The sequence below is a fragment of the Dermacentor variabilis genome, chromosome 2 (genome assembly GCF_050947875.1).
Source record: "Dermacentor variabilis isolate Ectoservices chromosome 2, ASM5094787v1, whole genome shotgun sequence".
NCBI lineage: Eukaryota > Metazoa > Arthropoda > Arachnida > Ixodida > Ixodidae > Dermacentor > Dermacentor variabilis.
In genome coordinates this window covers 138,629,553-138,657,349 of record NC_134569.1, presented here as the reverse complement: position 1 = coordinate 138,657,349, position 27,797 = coordinate 138,629,553, and the positions used below count along the sequence as shown (strand labels likewise).

The 27,797-nt window shown below is 43.5% G+C and overlaps 1 protein-coding gene across 1 annotated transcript in view; it reads left to right on the top strand.

Moving 5' to 3' along the window:
• LOC142572773 (uncharacterized) overlaps positions 1-27,797 on the top strand; it is a 124,230-nt gene that overhangs the window by 29,834 nt on the left and 66,599 nt on the right. Inside the window, exons 6-11 of the mRNA XM_075682116.1 lie at positions 2,376-2,460; positions 3,722-3,789; positions 11,418-11,474; positions 12,305-12,441; positions 23,161-23,290; positions 27,039-27,155. Of these exons, the coding sequence (XP_075538231.1) occupies positions 2,376-2,460; positions 3,722-3,789; positions 11,418-11,474; positions 12,305-12,441; positions 23,161-23,290; positions 27,039-27,155 (594 nt within the window). The remainder of the gene's footprint in view (positions 1-2,375; positions 2,461-3,721; positions 3,790-11,417; positions 11,475-12,304; positions 12,442-23,160; positions 23,291-27,038; positions 27,156-27,797) is intronic.

Here is a 27,797-nt window from a genome sequence, read left to right as displayed (position 1 = left end):
GCTGCCAGCCCATGCCCGTTTTCTATGCCTGGTTTTGACAAAAATTGCTGCTAATTTTGTCCACTGTAGCCAATAGTCCGTTGTAGTGCAGTCCGTTAAAAGCGAACTTCGTTGCATTGATAGAATGGGCAGACCAAACTAAGGTTGAAAAATGGTCCATTATATCCGAAAATCTGTTGTACGCAGGTCCGTTGTAATCAGTGTAGACTATATGAAGGCTATATATACATGCATAGACAGTAACACTGGAGACGAATTGCAACAAATGACCGAGGACCTTAACTGAGAAAGTGCAAGAGTGAGGTTGAAGATTACCAGATCCTGGCTGGCAGCTTTCCACCGTCGTTGAAAAGAGAAGCGTACAATCGTTGCATTCTACTGATCCAATAGTCCATTGTAGTGCAGTCCGTTAAAAGCGAACTTCGTTGCATTGATAGAATGGGCAGACCAAACTAAGGTTGAAAAATGGTCCATTATATCCGAAAATCTGTTGTACGCAGGTCCGTTGTAATCAGTGTAGACTATATGAAGGCTATATATACATGCATAGACAGTAACACTGGAGACGAATTGCAACAAATGACCGAGGACCTTAACTGAGAAAGTGCAAGAGTGGGGTTGAAGATTACCAGATCCTGGCTGGCAGCTTTCCACCGTCATTGAAAAGAGAAGCGTACAATCGTTGCATTCTACTGATGCTAACATATGGGGCAGAAACTTGGAAGTTGAAAACAAGTTAAGGACCGCGCAAATGGCAATGGAAAGAAAAATGTTAGGCATAACGTTAAGAGACGTAAAGAGAGCGGTGTGAATCGGAGAGCAAACAGAGATAGCCAATATTCTTGTTGACATTAAGAGGAAAATATGGAGCTGGGCAGGCCATGTAGTGCATAGGGTAGGTAACCTGACCACCATTAGTTGCAGAATGGGTGCCAAGAAAAGGGAGATGTGCTGTCGAGAATGGCAGAAAATTAGGGGGATGAAATGAGGAAATTTGCAGGCACAAGTTGGAATCTGCTAGTGCAAGACAGCAATAATTGGAGATCACTTGGAGAGGCCTTTGTCCTGCAGTGGGCATAAATATAAGCTGATGATGATTATAGAAAAAGGGAAGGGGGGGAGATAAATTGGGACTGCGGCTGGTTAGCAAGTTGCCGCCTGGTAAGAGGCGAGTGGAAGCGACTCTACTGACACTGCCCGGTTGCCTTTTTCCTGCTATTTTTTAATCCAAGGTTTCAATATATGTGGAGGCCGGTACAAAACTTTTTCAAGATAGATGAGAAGCGAATGGGTTGAAACCACGGGCAAAGAAAAATTTCTACTCTACCTATATATTTATATATCGGAGTTACAGTTAATGAGAGTTTACTGTATTTACAAAGTGTCATACTATGTCGCTATCAGCTTCACTATTACTGTCAACAGCTCTGGTAATCTGTAAACAATAAGGGGTTTATGAACAAACTAAAGCTTTATTAACCCTTTGAGGGTCAATGATGTAAATATGTGGCGCCACAAACAAGTCCAAAAATGGTTGATGCCGTATATTTATGGTGCTGTCTGTACATTTAAAAAGCGCACCAATTTATTAACTTTTTCTTTTCTGTCATGTGCTGCCACCATGAAGGGAACACCTGCGTGCGTGCGTTGGTGCGCGCACGCAGGTGGCGGTTTGGTTTTTGTTCCGCGGGCGGTTTTGGCTTCTTGCACTTGCTAAACTGATGGCTGTCTCGTTACTAATTGCTCAAAGGGCGACCACCTGTTTCTCGCTTGTTTAGTGCTCACAGGGGTGCGCATAGGAAGGATTCCGCTGTGCATGCGTTTCTGTTGCTTTTTTTTTTTTTTTGACACTCGCGAAAATTTATTGCCTGTGGTTGATGATAAGATGAAGATTAGCAGAAGTTTGTCACACTTTTTGCTTTTTTGACAGGCACACAACCATAGTTTTCTTGGGTGCGCACACCTATGCAGTTCGATTACGCTATGGATGTACATACTATTAGTGTAAGAGCAGGAACATTTGAGTCTTGTGAAATATTCTCGTGTGCACATTTTCAAAGCCTTGAACTATGTGTATGACAATGCATGAAATTTTTTATTCTTATAAGTTTATTTCCTTTTTTTATTGTTGTTATTCATGAATGATGAGTACATATATACCAATGCAAAATATATTTTTCTCATTTTATGGTCACCCTAGAAAAATAATGTTGAATTTTTTTCGAAATAAGTCACTAGAATTATTGGAATCTGCAATAAAAGAAATCGACCCTGGGCGGTCACACATGGCGAAAAAAATCAACCCTCAAAGGGTTAACCCCACCATGTATACAGCCTTGGTACAACTCGCTTCAATGCTTTCTTGGCTCACTTAGGATGGCCAGCCTGTCATTGTGGATTTGACTGAAGTTCCTGTTGGCTCCAAGGAAGAAATTGAGTCTGCAATGAACAATGGTGAACGTAAGTCTCCTGTATATATCTTTCCACTATAGTAGATATTGCATTCGCATGAGCTTTTTTATAGTTTTAATTCGCATGAATATGCTTACCTGCCAACCCTACAGATTGTATTTACACAGCCATAAATTGCCAGAGAGACTTCTTCAACTCTACCATGAAACAAAAATAATGCATGATTCAGCACAGCTGCATTGTAATTGTTATGTGCTAGGTAGTTAATTGAAGTCAGATTTGAATCTAAGCCAGTTGTGTGTAGGCAGTGTAGGCCTAAGTTCACTTCCCATCAAAACGTGTGTTGAGGAGAGCGGGTGAAGCAGAGGCTTAATCTACGTTGCATAATGGCTGGTTTTCTTAAGTCAGCTTTGCTTTTATGCAGCCACGTTGTGCAGTGACACATTAAAAATGTAAAGGGGCCACTGTCACTTGACATAGTATGGGTTCCTTGATTACAAATGCATGCGCATGGCACTTCTGGTCACTGTAGGAGCACAGAGACTTCTAATCATTGTACTAAGAGTTGTTGCTGATTTTGCTGTGGCCCTGAAAAAAAAAATTGCAGCGGAACCCATCTCATGATGAATGTCGACAATAATACGTTCAGCAATGAAGCAAATTATTGACACACCACAAAGACACGTCTTGTATGAAGCATGTATGCAGCCGGGCTCCACTCTCATGCTTCCCTCTGGCCTCGCTGGGTCATTCAGCGGCACCACCACAAAGACCATGCATGGAACTTGTGTGAATATACGTTTAGAGAAGCTTATCTGAATATGTATGACGCAGGTTCAATTCTGCCTAAGCACTGGAGAAATCTTAAAGTCTTGTTTTTCTGCCATTGTAGAGTGGCACATAGTTACCCAAGCTGTGTCAAAAGAGGTTCATTGAAAGGCGGCACTTAGCCAGTGTTACATACCACCCAGCGACTCTAGATTGTCCGGCGGTGGGTTTCGAACCCAGTTCCCTCAGCTCTACTCATTAGACCATGGACTTCCCAAAACCCAGGTTGGTTTGAAAGTGGTTAGAGATACAGATAGAACAAACATCCCCCCAAAAGTAGGTGAAGTACCCTAAGAATGCTAAGTGCAAATCTGAATTCTGAGTGGCCCAGGTTGGCAGTTATGAAAATGCAAATCTTTCAGCTAATATATGGGGAAGAAGACCATGAAGATGGCTGACCACATCTGCCACCGCTAATTTCTACCCAATTAGAGCAAATAGTTTTTCCCTCCTCCTCCTCCTCCAATTTCATTTCTTGCAGGTCGTCGCCACGTGGCCAGCACTGAAGCAAATCAGAGGAGTTCTCGGTCCCATTCAATATTCAGAATGGTGAGTTAGTAGCCTGAAATTGTAATCAGTATGCAGTACCTCAAACTTTTGGTGACTGAAGCTGGTGACTGAATCAACCAACAATCGCAGAAATAATGATGTAAAGTGTGAATTGCAAAGAAATTAAACTAACTTTATGTAAGCCATATTCTTGCAATTGTGGTTCCTTGTACAGCAGCAACCCTCACTGTTTTCCAGTAATTTGTTGTTGATCAGTAGCTTATTTCTATGTGGACATTTCTTATCAGTCACCACTTCATCAGCGGGCCTGATGGCGGCCTGCACTTTGCCCATATGGGCTGCGGGCCATTGTTATGGTAGCTCCTCAATAGTGATCATCACATATAGCCTAACTCCTTCCTTGCCACTGAGGAACGAGTTAAAGAAGCCACTGTAGTAACAATTCCTTACTACTGGAAATATGTACTCGTTTTCACTGCATTCATGTTTTATCATCTTATTTCAAGATGTATGTGTGGCAAAACATGCTGTTATACATAAACTTGCAGCCTAACTGTTCGTCTTCTGAATGGAAGTACAGCAGAAATAATTGCTTGAAATGTTTTTGAGAATTCTTGCATGAAATTGCAAGGAACGCTTTTAAGTGTAAATGAGAAATAATTTGCCATTTTAATGAAAGCACTGATAACATCAGAAAATTGGAAATATACAAAATATGTGCCTTCCTCCTGATTTCCATGGCAAAAAATTTGTTCAGATTTGGTGGCATGAGAACTAGCCTTAGAGGGCCCATGCTATATATGCAGCAAAACCACGGCTTTGAAATGTGAAAACAGGTGTGCACCTATTGGTACAGGGAGTGTTTGTTTTGACTCCTCGCAATAGGTGCCTGGTTAAATTTCTGTATTCTTTAGGCTCTTCAAGCAAGGGTTGTCAAGATGGGGAAGATCTGCTAACCTCCTAATACTCAGTTGTCATGTTTGATCAGCTTCTTTCTGTAAGCAAGATTAATAGTCGTGCACCTTGAACTGACACTGGAGCCTTCGCATGCTTTCTACTGCATTTCCAGTAATAAGGACACTTGCGCAGGTTGTGCTTAAACATTAAGAGGTTAGGCTGCTAGTCAACCTTCTGTGGAAGGTTGGTCTGCGATTTCACTTGTATGAGTGAACTCCACATGATGGAAAGGATTTCCCAATAATACGCTGTACATATGCTTTCAAAGTGTTGAAAAATAAATCCAATGTGAAAATCAGTTGCAGTCAATGTTAGATGAACGTAAAAAAAATTGCAGTTTCACCTGAAAGGTGAAGTATGTATTACAATATTAAATTATTATTTAGCTATACAAAGTAAGGAGAGTATTTTTATTGGCTGTATAAACTTGTAAACATTCGCTTACTAACTAGATTAACAAGCATGGTGTCACGTGAGCACAGGCTAACATGAACACATTTCACTCAGTGACCACAGACACTCGCTGTGAAAACGTTGGTGTGAGAAGAGCAACAGCAGCGAGCGAATCAACCTTCTTGCTTCCTCTCGCTTCAACGCGAACTAAGCGGCCAGAACACAGCACGCAAAAAGCTATCAGCCCTCGCAGTGCCTAGACTCTGTACCCATCACAGATCGCTTGCAACGTAGAGCCTGCTTGACTGCACCGTATGCAGCTGCTGCCAAAGTTCAGTGAGGTTTGATTCCACACAGCACCAAAAAAATTTTAAGGATTTTTTCTTTTTGCCGTTGGAGAGCCGCACATACCCAATGACTCAGTTTGGTGTCGTGAAAGAAGTTCATCGAAGAGCGTCATGTACGAAGTGGCCCCATATCGGTCCAACACTTTGTTTCGAACCTGGGTTTATTTGGTACAGCAGCCCAGCGGGCTAGACCATGGAAGGCCCATTGACTAAAGTTGGCAGGAAAGACATTAGATACAGACAAACAAACCTACGTCAAAGTGGATGAAGTAAAAAGAAATGCTAATTGCATTACCTACTAAGGTAAAAGAACTGCTTACGTTTAAAGCTACGGGAGAAAAGATGGCTGTAAAAGTCAGTGAAATTCAGTCTTCAGTTGAATTTCTGTCTAATAAGTATGATACCGTGATTTCCACCATGGAAGCTAACCAACCGGAGATGACCCATCTACACACTCAAGCGGCATCATTGTCTTCAACTGCTGTCACTCGGGCTGACTTGCTGGAAAAACTAAGGAGCGAAGTAAATGATCTAGAACAATATAGTAGGAAGTGCAATTTTGAATTGCATGGGCTACCGCTCACGCCTAGTGAGAATTTGAGGTCTTTTATGGGTGAGTTGGCCCAGCATTTAAGGATAACAGACTTTACACCTAATATGATCACTACTATACATCGCCTGCCCAGTAGAACGGATTCCATTCCGCCCATACTGGTCCAGACTAGCGATGTTGCAACAAAAGACAAATGGCCTAGAGCAAGAAGGGGTCTTTACCGCGGCTTTATTTCAATGAAAATTTGACCCGCCACAACAAGGATCTGTTCAGACTGGCTCGTCTGAAAGGCAGGGAAAAGAGCTTCAAGTTCATTTGGACAAGGAATGGCAAGATTTTCGCCAAGAAATGTGAGGGCGTATCCCTCATCCGTGTAGAGGAGTCTGACCTGGATAAGATAAGCTAAGATGGCAGACACTGGCTCTCTGACTTGCAATAATTTTGTAGAGGTTTCGAAGTTTTTCAATACTTGCAAAGGTGATGCATTTCGTGCCTCACATGTTAACATTCGCAGCTTTCAGGGTGAAGTAATTTCAGGGTAATTTCAAGGTGAAGTACGTTCCCTCACGTTGTTTGCGGCCTAAGAACCTTTACCTCGTACCCAGGCGTTGTACAAGATATGGCAAGAGAATACGAGACTACTATGTTCCTGTATATTTTAACAAATTGTCTCAAACCGTCTTGCGCGCTCAAACCAAATACAAGTTAAAAAAGGCACTCAGGCAAATTGACAACTAGTCGCCTCAGGGAATTATTAGTTTTTCTTCTTCTTTATTCTTTTTTTCCTTCATAGACTACTTTAAATTTGAAAAGTACATGTCAATTGAATAAGTGTTTGTTCCGCTGCCTGCCGGGCACTGCCGCTCAAGCCCTGTGTGGCTTTGGCAGGCCTGTTATGTACGATGCTCTTTTTATGTGACTTTGTGGAATATAGTATTATTATTATTATTATTATTATTATTATTATTATTATTATTATTATTATTATTATTATTAATATGCACTATAACCAACTGCGCAATGAAAACAGGTGAAAGTGTAAGTGCAAGTGCTAAGAGCTGCATTTCTTCACTAAGCAGTGACAGCAATGTGCACATTGGTGTGCATTGCAGTCGAGACATGAATAAGCTAGCGCTGACATGGAAATAGCTAAGTGAAGCCAAAACAATAAAGGAGTAAAGGAAAGGAACAAAACACAAACAAGGAAAACCTGTGCTTTTCCCAAATAAAATTGCTCGCATATTGCTGCCAATGTTTTATGCAACTAATACTGCACGAAAAAATTCAGCTATTGTTGTGCTTGATAATGGTCTAGCTGTTGCCGCCTTCACTGCTACATTTTACTGCAAGAATAGTTGAAAGCTGGGCCTTCTGTGTGTGCATGCACTTTTTGTTCACATAGCTATACAGCAAACATATTTAAAAGGGTCTATACTTTCTTTCCCCATAGCAAGCAATGTTACAAAGGCTAGAGTAACTCCTCTTCTTTCTTGCATTAACAACAAAGGAGACAGTGAGAATGAAGCAGTTAATTAGAGCCATTTTGCACAAAGTGAACCCCGCCATAGTTGGCTTAAGCTGTGGAAATGGCAGCAAATAGACATGCAAAAGCAAAATGAAAAAGACGAGAAAGGACAGGGCAAGGCGGGACGAAGAAAGGTACTGAGAAGCACAGAATAGAAAAGCAGGAATGTCACTAGGCATCCGGAAGTGAGGAAGCACTAGAAGTGAGCGTGACAGAAACTACAATCTTGTGTACCAGCTGCAAAAGCATGGCATGCATGTCACTGATAACGATAAATACAGGATAAGAGGCCAGTGAAATGTCAGTGGTGTACGAGACGTCACACAGTTGGGCGACAATGTGCGCAGTGCAGACATGAAGCGAAGTAATGTCTCGTCCTCACACACCATAGCACACGTGCAAAGGTTTGTATTGCGAAGGTTAAAACGGTAGAGGTAATATGGGAAATGGCCAGTGAAGAGGTGTCCAAGAGGCCGATTGGGAGGGAAGCAGCTCGCGCTTTCATGGGCACTTCGTATCCTTTGATATAAACTGGTACCCTTCCCTTCATGCTGCCAATAATGGTGCCATTGGTTATGTGAAATTTTGTATAAGCGTGTTCAAACTGATTTTACAGATAAAAGGCTTTCCCAGAGCATGTCAATAGTTCCCGCGGAATAAGGAGAGCAGCGGTAGTTCCGTGTTGGCAAACTCAGTGCCTACCATGCCCCTGTGTCCTGGGACATGTGGCGCCCTTTGAGCGCCTGAGAGTGGAGCACTTGCTTGATCAGTCGAACTCCTGCGTTTGTGACGTGAAGGCTTGAGAAGGTGACCTGCAGCCAGAGGAAATATGTGTAGATATCTAGCAAGACTGTGTCGTGCAAGGTGTTAACATACACGAGTGCTTCAGTGAACATGGTTACCTCAGCACTATATGCGCTGGTTGCTTTCATCACCCGAAACTTTAGTATGCTAGTCAAGTGACCAAATTGGTCGAACACGACAAATGCTGCGCCCGCCGCGGTGCTAGTAAAGGCACTGGCCGTTCATAAATGATACACAGAGTGCGAGATATCTCGCTGGCCTGAGGAGGAGTCAGTCTGACGAGCAGGAAACGGAACTTCTTCCAAGGTTGGTCCAGAAACGGGTCACAAGGGAAATCTATTAGGCTTCGATAGAATGCGCTATGGCCATAGCGCGTCACCTGACAAAAGGTGAACAGTGAGAAACACGCTGCCAATCTGTCTAGCCCCACTGTGAGCAGAGGTCAGTTGGCCATGGCATGAAGCGCCGATGTTTTAGTAGTATGATGTACGCCTGTCAGCGCAACAAGGATGGATTGTTGCACGGACAGTATGCGTGTGGTGAGATGCGTCATGGGGAAAAGGGGCCACCAAACAGGGATGCATATAGAATTGCTAGCAGCTTGACTTGTTTGTATAAACTACAGGTGATTGCGGGATTAAGCATGTAAGCAGTCGAATGAAATTTAGTATAATTGTGTAACCAATGCCTCAGCTTTAGTCTTCATATAATCAACATGAGCATGAAAATTGAGTTTGTCTTCAAAGACCACACAAAGTAGTTTAATATGGTTTTTGTGTTTTAGAAGGGTGCCATCCCACCTAATGGACCCGTACCGCTCTGAAGTACAAATGTGGCCATTGTTGAAGTAGACAAAAAAAATATATATTTTGGATAAATAATTTTGAACCCCCTCCCCTCTATGCCTCGCAACGTTAGGCGCCTCGCGTGCGATGGAAGGTGGCGTGCTTCCTCCCAGCTTTCCTCCCTTTCACATAGGCAAGATTGAGCCACGATCATCGGCTCCACTTGCACGCTTTCACTTGCACATACAGCTCAGGGCGTGCGACTGTGTTATGACCCTTGGACTTTATAAGAAACATCACGCAAAGGCAGAAATGCGCCTGGAGTGTCCATGTAGTTGTTATCACAATAAATAGAGAAAGGTGTGCAATAGAACTTGGTAAACACTGTAATCAGACATTGTGAGTTACTGTTATTGCTTGAAAATCTTCCCTAGGGCAGGTCAAAAATGGGTGTTTTCGACGGGAAATTATGTTCAACGCATTTGCTGTCCCCCTAAGCTCTACCGGGACAGACGCTGCTACTAAAGGGTTTGCTATTGGGGCCACCACAGGGGTCAGGCACATGCATGCTGACTGGTCAAGGTTGAATTATCTGGTGAAGGCCAATTTCAGGATTGAAATAACGAAAGTTTGGACCCATAAAAATGCATGGGCACCGGCTGCAACCTTCGCTCATGATCGAATTAATCGAAAAATCAAATTAACCAGAGTTGAAATGACGGAAGCCTATTCTATTGGTGTATGTCACACGACATGAAGTCTCGTACTTATATGTTTCGAAATATGACAGTAATTGTCCCATAAAAGGCATCGGAGATCAAAAACAACTGCACTGCAAATGGCGCAGAGTGAGACTCCTGGAACCACACGTTGGGTAGCTTCTGCAGCATTGCTTGCCAAGTATTAAACTGAGTATTTTAGTAGACATGACAGAAGCAAAGAAATGTCCTAAAGCATGGTGCAGATAGCTAAAGTGTTGGGGTGTTGGGGCAAGAGGGTGAACCCCTTCCTCGTGCCCAGGTTCTTTCCACTTGCCTCAACCAGTATCCACAAGCACCATTACCCTTTCATCTCGCATGTTAGAGCCACTGCCTCTCAACTACTGCCTCCAATGTTTTTTTTTTTTTTTACTGCAGAATTCGTTTTTCTCGTGAAATATCTTGTAGACTTACATCACACAGAAGCTACGTCATCACCCTGCATGGTTCAACACAGGACAGCACACATATATAGAGTAAACATTTATCTACAGTACTAGCCTTAGGTTTACCAGCTGCTGGCTCAGTTCTCTATGAAATCATGCCACAAAACAACAAATACTGCTTAAATATCCTCACTGGAACACATATAAGCCTTCAAGCGCATCCTCCTTTAATAAGTTGAATTCATTTCTTTGCATCTTTCTGCTCTTTTAAAGCAAATAGCTTTCCTGGTTTTCTTAATTGTTTTAGTACTTCAATGGGTGCATTTGTCATCGAACACCAGCTCTGAGACACACAATGGTTCAGGTGCTGTGGTCAGTGGTGATGCTACGTGACATTTCTCCGTCACTAAATATTTTTTTGCCTTGTCCTTGTGCTCAAAATGTGCTCTTCTTCCTTGGGTAATACATATTTCAATGCCATGCACTTGCAAACCTATTCGTCACTACTTTCAGTTTCTATGGCACTCAATGGCCGCAGCTTCTGCGCTAACCTATTTTGGTTCAGAAATCTGTTTCCCCCCTTTTTTTCTGCCTTGTTGCATTGTGCTTTTCAGAGGCTGTCCTGTGCACTTTGCATTTCATGGAAATCCCTGCGCAGTTTCCGCTTCTGGCGACTGAACGTCTGCATGAAGTTGAAGCAACATTGCATGCGACGTTGGATTGCTTGCAGCTGGAATCAAGAGCAGTCAGGCTCTTGATTAAATTTTGAGCGGTTTCTCAGCTTACTTTTGCATCCAGTCGAACATCAACATATGCAGTTATCAGATATGCTGGAGTAGTAAACCTAAAGTGTTTCCCACTGATATTAGCAAGTAATGAATGTACACTTACACCAAATATTATAAGGGAAGTATTTTTGTGTTGGATATGGTGTCATTATAAGGAAGCTTGACTGTAATAGTGTGCAGCCACTGTTGTCGCTGCATGATCTGTGCACTGTGATTGTCTCTCTGCAATATGCAAACCTGATAAAGGACCTCCTAAAGCAATAGTAGCTGAGTTTGCACTTAAAGGGTTCATAAAAAGCACACATTTTGTTGTTACCATGCAAGTTCGCCTGCATTGCACGATCTCAAATTTTTCTACTTTTCTCATCCAGGTGATTGAAAGCAGTCTCAGGGATGGAACAGATGGTGCCGTCGCCATTGGCCAGTTGGTGAGCGATCTTATTCTTTTCCCTCAGAATGCAAAAAATACAAGTGCGGCTTTGCCAATATGATGCTACACACTTTTTTTTAACTGATGTAAAAGTATGAACAGGTGCTTTGTCGTCGTATAATGATGGTTGCTCCTTATTAGTATGTAAAGTTAGATCAGACGGGAAGAAAAAATTGTTGCGAAGTATGTGTGCAGCTGCTTCATAAACGGATTAAAACCATATTTCACTGCGCTGTAAAGGCATCTACAAGGTAAATTTAATGTCAAGTGTGTCAGTACAAGAGCATACCTGCCAACTCTCCCAAATTTTACGTAATGTTTGTGAATTTAGGCTCATTTTACAATCTTATGACTGCTGCATGAAGTCTTAAGGAAAATAAGTTGTTCACAAAACTTTTCGCTTGCTGGACTCCGTACCTTCCATTGGGAGTCTTCTGATGGTGAAAGAACCAGAGTGGCATTTGGTTCAAGTGACATTATATATAGGCACTTTCCTGAATAAGACGAAATCGGCAACAGGGATGTTGCTAAAAGCGTCAGTTACTTGTAGATATGTTGCTTGTCAGTCATTGCTGTTCAAACTTTGCTGCACCTATAGGTAAATCATTGTTAATAAAACGCATATATTCCACAAGAAGCATTTTCTCAGGGCAGACTGAGTGCTACTACCAATGTTAATGGCAATGTGGTATAATATTGGTGTTAGGAATGTCATGTTCATGGCTTCTTTAAATTCTGTTCACAAGTTGGCAGGCATGTGAAAGCAGCCCTAAATTTTGCTCGAGTAGCCCTAATACACTTCGTAATCTGTTTGCTTTTTTTGTGCAGAACTTAGTAGACCTTGCGGGGTCAGAGCGCACAGAGCAGTGTGGGGACTTAGGAGAACGTTTTCGAGAGAGCACCCGCATCAACGTCTCTCTCACATTCCTCACGCAAGTCATTTCCAAGCTCAGCCGAGGAGAAAGGTAACCTCAGAATTCATTGCATAATTTGTGTGGGACTTCAGTCTTCAGTGTGCAGTAATTTCACACCACTAAGTTGTGAAACATATGTTAATGCATCAGTATTCATAGGGTACTTCCCATACTTTCCGGGGGTCCATCCTATCTCTCTGTTGGTCTGTTCTTCCATCCGTGGATAGATGGATGGATGGATGGATGCACTCTTTCAATACTGCCATTTTCTGTGAGAGCAGCAGCAGTCTTGTTACTGTAGAAATTTTAAAATTGTGGCATCCCTCAGGGTCACAGCAACAAATACTTTTTGTGGAGAAAATATATTTTCCAAGTTTACTTAATCTCATGCAAAAAAAATTGTGGCAGAGCCGACCTCATGATGACTGTCGACAGTAATGCGTTAGCGTTGAGTCAATATAGCGGCACAACGTATTACCACCATCGAAACGAGTTGTATACGAGGCATGTACTGCCGCGGAACTCCTCTTTTGCACTTGTCTAAGAACGGTCGACGCCATCTAGTGCGGACGCTGCAAAGCCTGTGCATGGCCTCCGAAATGCAATGCGCACCAATGCGTGCGAACACTGAGAAGCGTGTCATGTGGCAACTGGACTTCTCTCTCACGCTTCTTTATGGTCATGCTGCGCCACCGAGAAGCCCACCCGCGGCCTCTGAGACGAGAAGCGTGGTGCTCCGGTTCCTGGGCTACGCTGAAAATTGTTCCCTCGCTTGCCACACACTCAGTGGCACATACTCTGTGACCCAAGTTGGCGAGAGGTTCATTGAAGAGCAGCACTCATGGTGCAGATAGCTAAAGTGTTGGGGTGAAAGGCATTCATTTAAAAGTGGCGCATTTGTGGTGCAGCCTGTTTCTTATGCATCAGCTTGCTGTCCCTGAGAAACCCTTGTGACTTTGGTTCGATAGCATTCAGCATTGGAGGAATCCTTTTCAGAATTTAAGGAATCCTTTTCATCATACACAGTGGTGGAGAGGCGAGGTCTTTCTGTCTCGGCATGGGAGCGGCCCGCTACGTGCTAGTGCACGTTCTAATGGACCTCAATAAAGCTTTTCCATCCATCCAGACATAGCAGAACAGCACATTCCCAGTGTCACATACCTAGTTACCCAAGTTGGTGTCAAAGAGGTTCATTGAAGGACGGCATACACTTAGTGGAATATACCCAGTGACCAATGCTGGCATCAAATACCGTACAAACCTGCGTATAATACGAATCCGCATATAGCATGAAGTGAAATTTTTGGGACGCGAAATGGAAAAAAAAGTTTTTATCCGCGTATAATACGTGTTAGGAAGACTCGAAGAAAACATTAAATTGCACTCCGCACTTCAGTCGCTGTCTTCCTCAGCTGCCCTCTCTTCGGATAGTTTCTCGTCGGACATATCTTCCCAGAGGTACTCATCCTCTGTGCCATCGAGTGCGTTCGAGATGCTGCACTTCTTGAATGCGCGACGCACAAGGTCCTCTGGTATGCTGGCCCATGCGTCCACAATCCACTTGCATAGCGTGGCTGGCGAAGCCCGCTTCAGTAGTCCGGTCGGTGTTACTGCAGGCTCACTTGAGCGCAGTAATCTGCGTAACACCACTTGACTGCGTCCTTGAACGGCTTGTCCACGCCAACATCTTAAGGCGTCATCCCACCCGGGATAACGACGAGTTCAGTGCCGAATTCGCGCAACAGCCTCTTCACTGAGTCGGCTAAATGGTAATGAAATGTCCAGCACGAGGATGGACGGGAACGACAACAGTGGGCGTGGCCGCCTATACCAGACAGACTTTATCCAGTTGAGCACAAGATTTTCATTCATCCAGCCTTTTTCACGGCTTCTCACGACCACATTTTTTGGCAGCTTCTCACCTTTAGGCACTGTCTTGCGCTTGAAGACGACATAGCGCGGGAGCTTGCGTCCGTCTGCCATACATGACAACATGACGGTAACTTGTGTTTTGTCATTGCCAGTGGACTGGACATAAACTTGTTTAGAGCCCTTTTCATGCACGGTGAGGGGCGATGACATGCCCAGATAAACCGGCATTTGGTCAGCATTGCCGATTTGCCCTAGCTGGAAGTTCTTGGATTTGCGCAGCGAAGTACTGTGGCGCTGGAAAGCCACAAGCAGCTCTTCGAACGATTCAGGCAGCTTTTGCAAAATCGAAGTTCGGCGGCGTAAGGAAAATCCTGCACGGCACATGTAGTGATAAATCCAGTGCTTGCTTGCTTTGAAGGTGGAGCTCGGTAGCCCTTCTCTTGCAAGCTCCTTAGCTTTTCCCTGCATAAGCTCCACACTCACAGCTAGATGCACGGCTTGCTGTTGGCAAACGAATTTCATCAGGGCGAGTTAGATTTCCAGGAACGTCCCACTCTTCGGGCCACGAAAGCTTCTTTGCATTCCGCTGCACTTGAAAAGGTCTTCCTTCTGTCGACGCCACCCGCGAATGCTTCCCTCGTTGACGCCAAACTGCCTCCCGGCCGCACTGTTGCCAATGTCCTGTGCGGCTAAACTAACCTTTCCCTTGAAAGCAGCTGAGTACTGTTATCGTGGTCCGGACAACTTGGTCCTTCAATGTGGAATAAAAAAGACGCACTTCGCGAAGCGTGGTTTGCACGTGTGCTGCCAAGGTGCGCACTCAACAATAAAGAAATGATGCTGTAGTCACGCAGCAACAACGAAACCAAGCCATAGCCGCGCAGCAATAATGAAACCAAGCTGTAGCCACGCAGCAATAAGGAAGCCAAGGGATAGCCATGCAGCAATAACGAAACCAAAAGTTCTAGCCCAAATTTCTGACTGAAATTTTTGTTCGGATCCACTTATAACACTAGGCGAAAATTTGGGACGCTAATAATAGGAAAAAGAAACTCGTATTATACGCGAGTTTTTACGGTAGGTTCATTGGAGACCAGCACAGACTGAGTGGAGCATATCCAGTGCTCCAAGTCGTGAGAGTTTCTTTGAACAGCGGTACCTACCCAGACCCGCATCTGCAGTGATCCATGTCGGGGTTCGTTGGAGAGCGGCACTTATGTACACATTGCCACATACTCAATGACCCTGGTCCTATTGTTGATTTGAAACCCTCAGCACAGTAGCCCAATGTGCTCCCCATTTGACCTTTGTTTTCCCAGTGAACCACATAGGCAGGAATGCAGTTGGAAACAAACATGCAAACCTACATAAATACACAGCCCCCATAAAGTGCGTGATGTACCGTAAGAATGCTAATGCATTGAATCTTGTGTGGGAAAGCTTCAGCAGTTCATTGTATTAACGATAGTGCACTCACTGGATTCTAATGCTCCGTTTATTGTATTGAAATGCGGGCCTGGTTTTAATAATGAAAAAAAGAGAAAAATGTGACTGCCCTGATCCTAACACATGCCCTTTGACTCGCATGCAAAAATACTTTTGTGTGCATGAGCTGTGTACAAGCATGGCTAGTGTCCACACAAAAATTGCTTGCATGAGCAGAAGCTAGATTGAATTTTTCACGTGGGCCTGCACATGTTAGAATCAGCATTGGCTTTTATACGAGAAAGAAATGTTACATGCGCATACTGAAACTCTCCCTCTGATCAACTTCCTGTGCATACACAGCCACACGCCATTTTGTGAAGTCTACACAGCTCACACACACAGTATTTTCGCATTAAGAAGAGTTGCATGCAATGCAGGTCTGATATCAGCTATGGATAAGTGCATGACTTTTTGTTTGTACGTTTTCTAACACACCAATTTTAGACACACCTTTCACACAAAGGAAGTGCAGAATTCGATTGGTTAACATTTCATTGGTAGCATTGTTATTAAAATATCTGGAGGTTGCAGGAAGGTCTCGATTATGTTGTTAAGTATGCGGACATGGCTTCAATAGGACACTACGGTTGAACCCACTTCTAATGATACCAGTTTTAACAATATATCGGATGTAACAATGAGCAGCTGATGCACCGTCAACTTTTGTGTGGGTTCTATGGTAAAATAAACCACTTACTACATTGCTCCCATACCGCATTATTGGTTCATCACATCACCTCTCTCATGCACTCGTCTTCTGTCTACCCTCCATTCGCCCTTTTGCCGATGTCGGAGAGGTGGGAGAGAGACAGAGCATGCCTTTGTTACCATGGTAACAAAGGCATGCTGTGCAGTGTGCACGGCACAAAGGCAGGTATGATGAAGCAGCTCACATTCTTTTTCCCCTGCATTTCGCGTTTTTTTTTTTTTTTTTTTGGCACAGACACCCAGTAGCCATACTTACTTGATATAGTCAAAATGTGGAATGGGAACATTGTAGTAAGCGGTTTTTTTTTTGCCATAGAACACACACAAAAGTTCACAGTGCAGCAGCCGCTCATCATTACATCTGAGTAGTGTTAAAACTAGTAGTGCTGGATTTGACTGCTCTTCTGTCTGATTAAAATGTTTGAATGCTTGACCCCTACACTTTTTTCGTGCAACCCGGTTTAACAGTTATCGGTTGTAACAATGGGATTTTCTTGGCACTTAAACATAGTTATAAGTGGGTTCAATGGTACTATTGTTGGCCTCTGCAAGTCACTCACTGCCTACCGTAGTATACATAATCTTTCCCAGCACAAAGCGTACTCCAGTTCTTTTATTTTTCAGTAATGACATGGCTTTTTAGTGAATAAGAATAAAGTTTAATGAAAACAGGAAAGGCCAGTTACAGAGCCCTAGTCGAAAGGGAACTTTCACTTAGTTTCTCCTCATTCAATGAGTTTTGCAAGGAGGTGGGCTGCGGAAGGCGTTTTCACTTCTAAGAACCTGGTTACAGCAGGAGTTTAGTTGGAATGAATGAAAGAAAATTTGGTACCACGGTCAGTGAACTTTTTAAAGTCGAAACATGTGATACATGTGTGTGGGAAACCTTGTTGTTCACAACCGATAACACAGGAAAGCACCAGCCGTGATTTTTAGGGACTGTTCTTCCAAATTTAGAAAAATTATTAACCTTGCTAAGCACTAGGCTATGGGCTCGATTCCCGCATCCACGTCCCGATAGGAATGGAATGCAAAAATGCTAATGTATTTAGATTTAGTCGCATGTTGGAGATAAAAAACCTCAGGTCATCAAGAATAATCCACAACCCTCCACTGAGGTGTCCCTCATAACCCACTGTCCAGCTTTGGGATGTTAAATACAATAATTTCTGAAAATATTCACCTATGTAAACTTCTACTTCAGCTTACCTTTTAAAATGAGTTTCGGGTTACTCCAAGAATTAACTTCTTACCAATGAATTCAGTGCATTGTCTACAAAAAGAACATGTTCAGTTATGAGAGTAATTGCTTGTTTGTGAAGGCTACCTTTTTCTTCAATTGTACTTATTTTCACCTTTGTTCCTATTCTAAGTCAGCAACTGCTTATGTTATCTTTTAAAGGGACTCTAAGGGCAAATAGTAAGTCAAGCTGAAGCGTTAGATTAAGGCTCGAGGAAGCTGAAGGCATCAGTATTATCGCAAACACAGTTTTATTAATAGAGAAATTGAGGCAAATGTAGGATATGTTTTGCGACTCACCCGTGACATTCAAGTACTAGCCCGATGACGACGGCACTCCTCATTTTATTTCTGTCACCAGTACTCAACCTCTCCTAAGAGATAATGGCATTGCATTATAAGATGGACGAAAATGCTACTTAACCAGTTCTATTTGATGTTTAGAAAAAAGAACTCATTGACGTTACTCTTGACAATGATGCAGTCGGTCTAAAGGTTTCATTTTCGATGGACTCCACGCTGCCCATGGCTTCGCATTTCAGTAGTTTTGTTATGCGTGGTGCTGCGCTGGTTTTGTCAGCTCACGAAATTGCCACAAACTGCAAGTAGCAGAGAACTCAACTTCCATGTGATGTAGCGGGATGCCCGAACGGTCTACACCACTTGACCAAGAGCAGCTGCAGAGGTGAATCCAACTCTGTTTTGGCTCGATTTCTCCATGACCGCACAGTTGTTTTGCACAAAAAACCCTAGCACTGCCTTTCAGGTGCCATTTTACTCACAGACTGCTGTAAAAGGCAGGGATCACGTATGCAATGTCACCACTCCCCCGCTCACAAGCTGGCGATTTCATCATCATCAGCCTGTTTTATGTCCACTGCAGGATGAAGGCCTCTCCCTGTGATCTCCAATCATCCCTGTACTACACCGACTGATTCCAACTAGCACCCGCGAATTTCCTAATTTCATCGCTCCACCTAATCTTCTGCCATCCTTGACTGCGTTTCCCTTCTCTTTGTACCCATTCCGTAACCCTAATAGTCCAATGGTTATCTAACAGGCGCATTACATGACCTGCCCAGCTCCATTTTTTTCTCTTGACGTCAATTAGAATATCATTTATACCCATTTGCTCTCTGATTCAAACTGCTCTCTTTCTGTCTCTTAACGTTATGCCTAGCAATTTTCGTTCCATAGCTCTTTGCGCGCTCCTTAACTTGTTCTCAAGCTTCTTTGTCAGTCTCCAAGTCTCTGCCCCATATGTCAGCACTGGTAAAATGCAGTGATTGTACACCTTCCTTTTCAATGATAATGGCAAGCTTCCATTCAGGAGAACTTTTTGTTGGGCTAGTTGTTGCATGGTTACTGAAGTACTAAAGCGCCAAACAGATGACACAAGTGCTCGACACAAGCGCTCGTCCGTGTCTCTTCTTGTGTCGTCTGTTTGGCACTTTAGTACTTCAGTTCCATTCAGGAGCTGACAATGTCTGCCATATGCGGTCCAACTCATTTTTATTCTTCTATGAATTTCCTTCTCATGATCAGGGTTCCCTGTGATTAATTGACCTAGGTAAACTTACTTCTTCATAGACTCTAGAGGCTAACAGGCAATCTTGAACTCTTCTTCCCTAGCCCGGCTATTCTTCATTATCTTTGTCTTCTGCATATTAATATTCAACCCCACTCTCTCACCTTCTCTGTTAAGGTCCTCAACCATTTGTTGTAATTCGTCTGCATTGTTGCTGAATAGAACAATGTCATGGCAAACCAAAGGTTGCTGAGATATTCGCCTTCGATCCTTACTCCTAAAGCTTCCCAGTTTAATAGTTTGAATACTTCTTCCAAGCACGCAGTGAATAGCATTGGAGAGATTGTGTCTCCCTGTCTGACCCCTTTCTTTATAGGTATCTTCTTGCTTTTCTTGTGTAGAATTAAGGTAGCTGTGGAACCTCTGTAGAATATTTTCCAAGGTATTTATGTAAGCGGTCTTCACTCCTTGATTACATAATGCCTCTATGACTGTTGGTATCTCTACTGAATCAAATGCCTTTTCATAATCTATGAAAGCCATATAGAAAGGCGTATTGTACTCTGCGTATTTCTCGATAACCTGAATGATGACATGGGTGTGATCCATTGTAGAGTATCCCTTCCTGAAGCCAGCCTGTTCCCTTGGTTGACTAAAGTCCAGTGTTGCCCTTATTCTATTGGAGAATATTTTGGTAAATATTTTATATAATACTTGGGAGTAAGCTAATGGGCCTATAGTTTTTCAATTCTACGCGGGCCCTTCAGACATGATTTTCTCTTAAGTGAAGTCCTTTCTTGGCATGAAACAATCGTTGCGAGGTTTCTGGAATGGTATTTTAACAGTTCGCGTTAACTTAATACTGTTAGGAATGGCCTGCCGAGTTGCGGACCTGGAGGTTTTCTCAGCCAGCGCCAGCTGCGAGCGTTGCGATCTTCCCCGAAGAGAACCAGCGAGGACAGCGCTAACCGACCATGCGCCTCGTTTGGAGGATCAGTGACGACAGCAGGGCTGGCCATGTTTGGCACCCCGTGCATTGTTGGTTAATTTGCCGGGTCGTCATGGTCTCTCTGCAGCAGGGGGAGCCTCCCTGGCAAAAGGGTGCTTTGCGGTATGGGGGCCCCAGGATTCGTCACAGTCTGCCGACACACGTGGCGACTAGAGGAAAAAGGCAGCTCTGGAATTTAGAGGTGCCGACTGGGGTCGGGCGTGACCACCTGACTACGAGGATGCCAGACAATGGATACCACGATGACTGCGCTGCAAAGGTCGTCGGCTCTCGGAGAGAGCACCGAAACCTGTGCGGCATTTGTGTGTGTAAAACCCCTACCCCCTTCTCTCAAAGGCGACTACGAGGACTTTCTACGATGACGTCGAACGATGACGTCGAATGATGACGTCGAACGGAGTGGCTATAAGCGGCTGTTGTCGGCTGCTAGGGTGTGCTTGTCGTCGTGCTCTGTGCTCGAAATGTACTCATGAGCTGTGTGCTCGTTTGCTGTATTCTTCGTCTTGCGGGCTCCATTTGGGAGTCACGCTAGACTGTGTACATGTATCCCATGTTTAAAATGTAAATACTGCAGATAAATCCTGCTCGCCTAGTCCTGTCGCCCCAAGTTCCTCGGATTGTCCTACAAGCCCGACTCCAAATCCTACAAATGGTGGCAGCGGCGAGATCGTCCGACAAATCCTACATCTGGTTGACAGCGGTGGGAACGACCTCCAAATCTAATACCAGGGTGTCTACCAACCGGGAAAACCGAGAAAACAAGGAATTCTCAGGGATATTGAGTAGTCTGCAAAAACTCTGGGAAAACTCGGGGAATTTGTGCCTCTGTCAAGAAAAATTAACTGTAATTTTATTGAAAGGGTCGAAAGTCGCGGTAATGCTGGCTCGAGCAACAGGCAGCAATCGTAATGAACTGTCTTTCACGCCATGTCCTCGGCTGGAGGAGTTGCCAGTGTACAGTCAATGACCGACTTTCCGGATGCCCGATAATTTGGATGGCTTCGCGGCACCCATTTCCCATTGAGTCAATGTATCAGAACGTCTGAAATTTCGGTCGCAAGGACCCTTCGCCATCCAATTTTCCGGACGTTTTGCCATGACTGCAGGTCCGAAACGGCGTTAATCAAAGCCACCGCCGCTGTTGTTTTGATTACCTCGCTGCCTCGAACGGGTGCTCTCGCATGCGGATCTGCTGGCAGCTGTTGCCACCATTGCGGCAACACTAGACCCAGCTGCTTCGACGGTCACTATTAAGCTTCTTGCCGTTGGGTGCCTGTGTTTTCATGGAAAGAATTTGCTGCTGTCAGCAATGGCACCGACTCCGCCTTTGTGGTCCTTGCGATTGGCTTGGAAGTTCGGAAAGCACGACGCGTTGCGTAATGCCGGTTCCCGAAAGTCAGCTTCACCTCATTACAGTACTGTTACACTGTAAAGCATAACAAGTGTGGGAAGGGGCAACTGTCACGGGACAGAGTATGTATTCCTTAATTATAGACACGTGCACCCGGTATCTCCTGTCTGAGTGCGAGCATCGATATGCCTAATACATGTACCGATAGACACTCGTAGCATTTTTGAATGTGCCTTTGGCGGTTTGAGCCCTTAAGGGCAGTAAGTGACAGGCATTTATTTTTTCCAACTGGCCGATTTTTCGTACGCTTTCGCAGCCCCTAGGGAGTTAGACAAATCGGACGTGGGCGGTGCAACTGATCAAAAAGATGCTTCAAATGGTCCATGGGGTGAACGAGTGACGGAAGAAGGACAAGAACATAAGGGACCTATGCATTGAGGAATGAACGGGAAAGGAAGCATGCTGCCGTCGTTTTGAAGGAGCTTGAGCTCAAAAAACAGTGTTGGCTCATGCCGAGATGCAGGTGTCCCCCCTCATCCAAACCAAAATAAACTCTTTAAAGCAGTGGAACACAGCACTGAGGCGTCATGCGCGGGCTGAGAATATGTCAGGACAGTTGAGGTTGACTCGCGAGCTGTTGAGAGAGAGAATCTCAGTTGTGACAAAGTTCGGGCCTCATACCACTGAGCTTGCTATCAGTTGATAGAAATAGCTAATATTCAAAAATATTTGCTTCTGTATGCGTCTCTTTTTATTCGTATTTGAGAATGTCAGACTCGATTTGCAATTTTTTTAAGACATTTTATTTGCTGTGCATTTTACTAACCCCTCCTTTCTATTCTCTTTTTGAATAACATAAACACTATTCCTTAGTATTCTAATTGGATTAAGCCATTTTTTTTCTTCATATGCTTACTCGAGAGTGACAGCATCGGGCGATATGCTTTCAGGCCATCTTGACATAAAACATAGTTCTGCATCACTCAGGGAAACCTAGAAAACTCAGGGAATTTAGAAATGTCAATTTGGTAGACACGCTGAATACTTGCCTTTAGTGTCCCTTTAAAAGAAAATTACGTAAAAGGCTTACATTTGCAAGCTCTATCATTTGTCTTGCAAGACTGAGAGGGATAGAAATCTGGGCTACTGTTGGTGAGCTGTGATTAGGAGTGTAAGCTAGATGATAACTGCATGAATTCATGACAAGAAATAAGTGATGGACTCACTACAAACAGAGGTGACAATGCATTGCTTATATAATTGTTTCTGTTCATTGAGCATGTTGTGCTGTTATTTCCTAGCTGCGTTCTAGCTTCTATTAGACAGCCTATTGTTCTGTCATTTGTAATCTTGGAGCAGGGATTAGCTTGCAAGCATGTGACAGCCACTGCTAAAAACAAGGTGTGTGAGAGTTTTTGACAGAATTATAAGATGCAGGTGCAGCTGCATGCAAATTAGAAAGGATAAGATTGCATGCTGCTATCATGATGAATATATACCTACATGGTTTTCTTGATATTATGTGGCTTTAATTTCACTGCCTACCTAAGCACATCCACCCGTGTTCTTTCCAGGGGTCACATCAACTTCAGGGACTCCAAACTGACTCGCATTCTTAGGAACTCGCTGGGTGGCAATGCACATACTGCCATTGTGTGCACAGTCAACCCATGCTGCTTGGAGCAGACACTTCGCACTCTCCAGGTGATTGTGGAGCAATAATGTCGTTTTGTCACTGTCATCGTTGCGGTAGTAAAGCTATCTTTTGTTGCAAGAGCAGCATGAAAAGGCACATGTGAACATCCAATGTGCACCTGTGTCACCGTGACACATAGTGTTCTTGGTAGGCAAATAGAATCTTCTTGCTAGAAATTAACCACGAAATTGATGATTACTATGACTGCAGCAGAATTCTACCCTAAAACAGTGTTTCCCAAGTTTTGCAGTATGCTACCCCTTTTAGCAGTACAGTAGAATCTTGTTAACTCGAGCTCAAAGGCCCCAACTGGAAATTTATTAGAATAAAACTGAGTTCGAACAAAGGAGAGATTCTTTAAATATAGCACCTGATCAGTAGTAAAAGTGGTACTGTGTGCAAAACCAAAACTGTCACTGGGCTCGCATTGAAGAAGCCTCATCTTTCCTCCATTGGCATGTGATATGTGCCGTAAGAAGCCCAGGTTCCCTATAAAGTCCAAGTTTGATAAGATCATGCCTTGACTGCCACTCGACTGCCGCTTGACTGGTGCGAGGGAAAGCATCCAAGGGTGAGTTGAGAAGGATGGTGGCTTGATGCGTGCTGTACTCTTGCAAACCCAGTGTTGGAGAAGATGTGATCGAGCACTGGCTAGCGGCTCCTTACTGATACTTTTAAGCCGGATTGGAAAGGAGGATGTGTGCTGCTCTGTTTGCTCCCGTTCAGTCTTGGCTTTGCGCGTATCTTTCCTTGTTGCTTTACGGTACCTGGCGATGCATCGAACCCTCGCCTTTTGCTCGGTTTTGTCCAAAAAGCAGTGGGCGGGAGTGAGAGATCCTGTTTGAAATAACCGTTGCATGGTTTTTGGAGTTTGAACTTGCGGGAATTTTTCTATATTTAAATACATAGGACTTTGCAGGGACCAGCGGAGCAGTTCGAATTATCCGGAAATTGGAAAGGAGATTTCAAAATATCGGGATTGCATTGTAGTGAACCTCCTGAGACCCTCCCTCCTTCTACCCCTCCCCCACTTTAGTAGCTTTCTGAAAATTTGCATTCATTAATGATGCCAGATATCATATTTACTTGAATCTAACGTGCACTTTATTTTCCAGAAGAATGGGTCCAAAAATTGCGTGCGCGTTAGAATCAAGTACGACCCTAAATCTGCATTACCATATCGCCATTGGCATTTCAAAATGGTCGCCTCGTACGCGCTTCGAGCCTGTTGTAGTGCGTGTTGCACCATCTGTCTTCCCACTTTCTGCATTTGTGCTATCAGCATGGAAATGCCGACTGCAAAGACATGCCGACTTCATCACTAAAACTAAAACTAAAACTAAAAGGAAAGTGGTCAAGTGTGTGAAGATGGACGGGAATCGGGCTGCATAACGGACGTTCGGAGTTCCCAAAACTTGCGAGCGGGACTTGCGCAAACAGGAGATGCATTCTACTATGGCGGCTACTACTATGGCAGCTGCACAAAGATCAATTCACTCCATGATTTGCTTGCTCCTGCTACCGCTGATAAAGAGTTTCTGCGGTCATTGGGCGAGACGTGTTTGTTTGCTTGTGTGCACAGGACACCATGCTTGTTAATTTATTTGTTAAGTGAAGGTTTAAAAGTTTATACGGCCTGTAAAGAAACTATCCTTACTTTTCGTATAGCTGTCTACTAATTTGCCATCGCAATTGATGCTTCGCCTTTCGGGTGAAATTGCGACTTTTTTTATATATTGCAACTTTAGTATATTGGAAGCAAATCTTTGTTTCTCCAAAATAATGAAAGTTGTATTTCTGTGTGAAAGAAGGAGGTGCATGGTACTATAAAGGACTTTTCTTATTTTAGGTCACAGAAAATGGGTGCGCGTTGCAATCGGGGGCAGTTTTTTTTTTTTTTTTTTCGGCCATGGAGGAAAACGGGTGTGCATTAGAATCGAGGGCGCATTAGAATCGAGTAAATGCGGTACATTTACAATTTCATTTATTTAAAACACATTAACTATGGCACGGAAAGCTACCAAAAATGTGTTACTTTTTAACAGGGTTGATTTAATCACGGCTTTTAATGGGAAGAATGTATTTGCTTTCTTGATACAACCATTTTGCTGAACCCAAATTCTACAGTTTCTGTTAGAAAACTATGCAGTTGGGCGGCCGGGTTCGATGAAGTTTTCTTTCTGACTGAAGGTTCAGATCACCATTTGGTCTTGCCATTCTGCCCCCCCATCTTGTGACCAAAACTAATGTTACTCTGCATAATAAACTTCATTTTAGTAGTGATATATTGGCTTATGCATTACTCTTAAAAGAAATGGCACTGAGAAAGCATGGGCGCCGAAGCTGAAAATTTATCTCTGTTCCGGTAAGCAGAATGTGCACATACCTAGTTGGACCATCCATGAGCGCCAGAAAAAGGCTTATGACCCATTTGGGGGTCATGACCCACTGTTTGAGAAACATTTTCCTTATAGGGTGTGCAATACAGATACATATTTAAGTAGCCAGTGCCTGCAGGACATGCTGTTGCACACACACACGTACACAGAACACCTTATATGTACATTCATTTATTACCTACTGGGTGGAAGGTGCTCTGTGGCCAGATATTTTTAGCATGTTTTTATTTGTTTGCTTCCTCTGATTGATCATTTTGTTTCTTGCTTTGTTGTTTATACTACCAGTGGTTGTTTTTTAGTGCTTTTCAGTAAGGACCATAACACTCAATAGGCCTCTAAACCACCATGAGCTTGAAAATCCTACTTTGTATTTATTGTTGATAATTCTAAATTGCAAAGGCTGATATCCCTGTATATATATTTTTATATTTTTAAATATATTTTTTATTCTGTATTTTTCTATTTCTAGCCTTGTTTATGACCATTGATGTAACCACTCCTGCTTGGGACCGAATAAGGCCTGCAGTATTTGTAAATAAAGAATTTGTTATATAGGGGCAGCTGCTTGCCAGTCAACAATGAAAATACACTCGAAAATTTTGAAACGATGTTGTAATATTAAAGTTGTATGCATTTAATGAGCGAATACAGGGCCTCCACTGTTTCTTTCTTACCTTCACTACCCTCCCCCACAGGTGCTCTGTGCCAGTCAACAATGACAATACACCTGAAAATTTTGAAATGTTGCTGTAATAGCAAATTTGCATGCATTTAATTAGTGAATATGGGGCCTCCACCATTTCTTCCTTACCTTCGCTACCCCCCCACCCCACAGGCACTCTCTTCTTTTGCTGCATGCTCTCACCAACCTCGCACAGTGCAGCGAAAGCTACAGGTTGCATAAACACCATAGAAGGAAAGCTCCTCCATTGCCCACCCTTTATTGGCTCAGCACGATGCTAACTGAATGGAAGCTTCATGAAAGAATCGGTAGCACACAACAAGTGAGCCAGCTCGACTCCAGTGATTAGAGATGCTCCATGTGCGCAAAGAACTGCCGAGACACCGCCAGAGTGGGGCGCTTGATTCCACAATAACTTGTATGGTTCATACGCCCAATTGTCAGCCACTGCTTGCTCAGTAAGGCATTCTCTGATTGATGTCGAGTGGAGGTTGAGTCGCCTTCTAACTTTTTCGGTGTGCTGGTTGCCAATGACTAGTTTGAATACTCTATATATTTTTTGCCATGTCGTGTAGTGAGGCATGGTATGGCCTTGTGTGCTGCCTTTAGATTTTCTTCACTGACACACTAGTGCCTACAGGTTATCTTGAGCCATGTGTGTTTTGCATTCTGCAGTTTGCAAGCTCTGCAAAGAAGATACAGAACACTCCCAAGGTGAATGAAATTGTGACCAATGATGCTCAGATCCGCCGCTATCACATGCAAATTGAAGAGCTCAAGGGTAAAGTGAGGGTATGTTATCACTTTTTCTCTTGCATTGTTCTGTTCAGGAAGTTTTAGTCTTACAAGAGTGCAGTATGTTGCCTCAAACCACAGCATTGCATGGGGACTTGAATTAACCAAATGCCCAAGCCTGTCCTGACCTGCATTCTCAGCTCAATTTATTAAGGAGTTAAGGTATCCAACCAAAAGGCATTTATTAAACCCGCAACTGGGCCATTTTTATCATCCCAAGTGATAAAAAATTTCCCTCCTCTTCCCCTATTAGGATCAAGAACTTCCTAAAAAAGCTGCACCTACCACCATTCATCATTTAACCCCTGCACAAGGAACAAAGTTGGTCCTTAAAATAAGGTTTAATGAATGCCACCTTTTGCTTGGCGTCATTACTAACTCTTTAAATAGCCCATCCAGACTGGCGATTCTGTTGAAATGTCTAGCTTCCCAGCTGAAAGGCTTTCTTATTGTGATCATAAACTTGTTAAAGCATCAGTTGACAGCCCTCTTTTCTAGTGTACAGTGCTGCTTTGACATGTAGGTGAAGGAAGTAAGAAAGCTAAATCATAGGTGGTGTGCATGTGTTGGATAGCTTGTGCAGATTCTTATGTTAAAAAAAATTTTAGTAGAACCTCATTGATATGATCCCGTTACGTA